Source organism: Coregonus clupeaformis, unplaced genomic scaffold, assembly GCF_020615455.1.
Source record: "Coregonus clupeaformis isolate EN_2021a unplaced genomic scaffold, ASM2061545v1 scaf2933, whole genome shotgun sequence".
NCBI lineage: Eukaryota > Metazoa > Chordata > Actinopteri > Salmoniformes > Salmonidae > Coregonus > Coregonus clupeaformis.
Genome location: NW_025536387.1, coordinates 23,990 through 27,500, shown reverse-complemented (window position 1 = coordinate 27,500; position 3,511 = coordinate 23,990). Strand labels below are relative to the sequence as shown.

At 46.2% G+C, this 3,511-nt stretch overlaps 1 protein-coding gene across 1 annotated transcript in view; it reads right to left on the bottom strand.

The window, feature by feature from the left end:
- The window catches only part of LOC123489273, a 10,652-nt gene extending 8,560 nt beyond the window's left edge, over positions 1-2,092 (bottom strand). The window contains exon 1 of the mRNA XM_045219954.1: positions 2,088-2,092. Coding sequence (XP_045075889.1) covers positions 2,088-2,092 — 5 coding nt within the window. The remainder of the gene's footprint in view (positions 1-2,087) is intronic.
- Positions 2,093-3,511: the final 1,419 nt, after the last annotated feature.

The window sequence follows — 3,511 nt, the reverse complement described above, 5'->3', positions numbered from 1 at the left end:
TATTATGAAATATCCCTCTTCCTAATTCACTCATGGCTGGACAGGAGAAATACTGACTGATATCATGGAAGAACAATACACCAGAAAAGGCCCTGCTGGGGTGAGGCAAGAGGCGACCATTAGATGGTATCTGATCCAGAACTGTGTATCTGAGTTCGTCCTCAATACACTCTAACTGAGAGGTGACAGAGTTGTAACCTGCTCTCTTCTGTGCCAGTTGAATGGCTCACACCATATTGCAGCTTCCAGTGGAAAGGATCCCAGTTTTATTACAGTCTTAACTCTGTAACCCACAGAGGACATAAGATGGTGTGATAGTGTGTCCCTGGAAGACTGTGTCTCTTCATTCAGAGCCAGTCTTACAGGGACCTTAGACTTCCGGTATTCTGAGCTGTTAGTTTGTCTAATGTAATTACATTATCGCCTCATGTTTTCCATGCTTAGGGGGATTAGAGAGTCGAAAAGCTACAAAATTCACAATATATAAGCTCTATCTCTGTGTGTGTGTGTGTGTGTGTGTGTGTGTGTGTGTGTGTGTGTGTGTGTGTGTGTGTAATTAACGAGATAGCTGTGGTGTCGATGTGTCAAGGTGAACCCAGGCATATGAAATTAAACGGGCCCCAACGCAGAGCAGAGGACACACACACACACACACACAAATGTACACACACACACACACACACACAAACCCACTTCTCAAAATGGTGTTCCATTCCAACACCGATAGCAGTGACCAAAAACTAATCATTTTCCATTTAGCCAAAGAGCTACTTAGCTTAACCAACTTCAATTAATAATCAAATAGCTGCAATTACATTACGCTAATACTAGCGCTAATGCTACTTATATAAATGAAGTGGCCAGCGTCCAGCAGCTGCTATGGCTAGGGAAATTAGGCCTGGGCTCTAATCCTGGTCCTGGGTCTCACCTTGCATCCTCCCCCAGGGAGAGGGGGTGGCGGCTGGGGACCACAGGGCCAGTGGGAGGGCCTCTCTGGGGGTTAGGATCACTTCTAATCACCCTGGTATTTACTGTATTTACAGGCCATGCAGGGATAAGCATTTAAGCCCCTTTTTTAATGTTATTATTTTAGCTGAACCCATGAGCTGAGTTAGTGATGTGTCAATATGAAACACACTGTAACACATGGTAGGCAGGGGTAGGCAGGGTTAGGTAGGGGTAGGCAGGGGTAGGCAGGGTCAAGAAATAAAGTCAAGAAATAAACTGAAATGAGGAAAATTTGAATTTCAGTTTACTTCCTGAATTGACTGGATGGAACTGGAATAGACCCTAACACTGCTGGTGTGAAATAGATTTGTTTCCAAAGTTAGGCCCAATTCCCTCTATGAGATATGAATGAGAGCCGGAAGAGCAGGGTGGCGAAAAGAAAATGCAACTTTTTTCAATTCACATGACATTCTTGTCTTGTCTTTCACTGTGGCTGGCAACGCCACATCTCACTAGCCGCTAGGGATTATTTTCCCGAAAATATACCAAGTTTCAATACCGCAAATATTCATATTTACCCAGAGAGTCCTGGGAAATTCCGCAAAAATTGGAAGTGCCCATTTAAAGCATTTGAAACCAAGATATCGTCACTATGCCAGGGCTTTCCCCAAGGAAGCGGGCTTGGCTGTGCCACTAGGCATAGCCACAGGAAGCAGGTGTGCTGAGGGTGCTGCAATCACAATGAAAAAAATATATATTTATATTTTATTTATTTATTTGGTCACTGGGCCTTTATTACTCCTGTATGAGTGGGCAAAAATAGTCGTCAGCAGCTCAGGGAGAAAACATTATCTCAGCAACACTCCCCCCCCCCCAACACTTCATGTCTGTGATCAATCCCTGTGGCAGAGATGCCTATGTAGTGAACTGTGCAATAGCAGTATCAAATGAGTGACTGTCTGAAGAGTCACGATGACAGCTCAAATAGCGCACACGTTCTTTTATAGGCTGTACTGCAGGGGTTTTCCTGTAGGGTTTAATTAACTGCACCAAAGAGCCCTTTCTGCTACTGACCTTTAAAAAGGAAGACGTATGTAACAGCCAATGAAAACAACAAGAGTAAACGGTCCCAGACCGACGTCATCGTTACATGCCAAGCTCAACCCTCTTTCCCACCGTGGGAGTAGGGTGAAGTTGCCCCTAGATGCTGATCCTGGGTCAGTTTTGCATTTCCCCCCAACTACTGGTTAAGGTTAGGATTGGGGAAGGGGAAGCTGATCCTGGACCTGTATGTAGGGGGAAACCTCAGGCTAGTGCCACATTGGGGGAACATGTTGTAATTTCCGAGTCTTGTCATTTAATTTTGGGGGTAAATGTGTTCGAAGTGTTCCCTGGACAGAGATTCCGGAGATCCCAGTTACCCCGTGTTAATACCCACTTTTAATAGGCACTTTTCTTCTCAAATATACATTTTTACACCATTGAATAATGCAACCAAACTGTATTACACTCTTGTGTAATGCAACAATTCACAGCATGTAGCCTATTAGTTTTGGTCCAAATGCGAATGTCATCAAATTTGGTTTATACTCAAACTTCAGGTGGTTATGCCTTTTTAATATAAACATGATTGACGCTTCCAACTAGGGTCCAGAGATGGTTAGGTTAGCCTGCTACCAGATCAGGAAAAACTCTGGACCACAGGAAAACAATTACACAGAGAGACCCCTATGTTCAGACTGAGGGCTATCCCCATAGAGGAGACAGACAGACCCCTATGTTCAGACTCAGGGCTATCCCCATAGAGGAGACAGACAGACCCCCTATGTTCAGACTGAGGGTTATCCCCCATAGAGGAGACAGACAGACCCCCTATGTTCAGACTCAGGGCTATCCCCATAGAGGAGACAGACAGACCCCTATGTTCAGACTCAGGGCTATCCCCATAGAGGAGACAGACAGACCCCTATGTTCAGACTCAGGGCTATCCCCATAGAGGAGACAGACAGACCCCTATGTTCAGACTCAGGGCTATCCCCATAGAGGAGACAGACAGACCCCTATGTTCAGACTCAGGGCTATCCCCATAGAGGAGACAGACAGACCCCTATGTTCAGACTGAGGGTTATCCCATAGAGGAGACAGACAGACCCCCTATGTTCAGACTCGGGGCTATCCCCATAGAGGAGACAGACAGACCCCTATGTTCAGACTGAGGGTTATCCCCATAGAGGAGACAGACAGACCCCTATGTTCAGACTGAGGGCTATCCCCAGAGGAGACAGACAGACCCCTATGTTCAGACTGAGGGCTATCCCCATAGAGGAGACAGACAGACCCCTATGTTCAGACTGAGGGCTATCCCCATAGAGGAGACAGACAGACCCCTATGTTCAGACTGAGGGCTATCCCCATAGAGGAGACAGACAGACCCCTCTCTGCATTTGCCTCTATTCCTCAGTGGTCCCAGCACATAGCCATATGGTGCAGAGTTAGGAAACACGGCCTGACCCAGATCTCATACAATCCTGTCCTGCTGTATTACTGTAAACCCTGCCTGCCT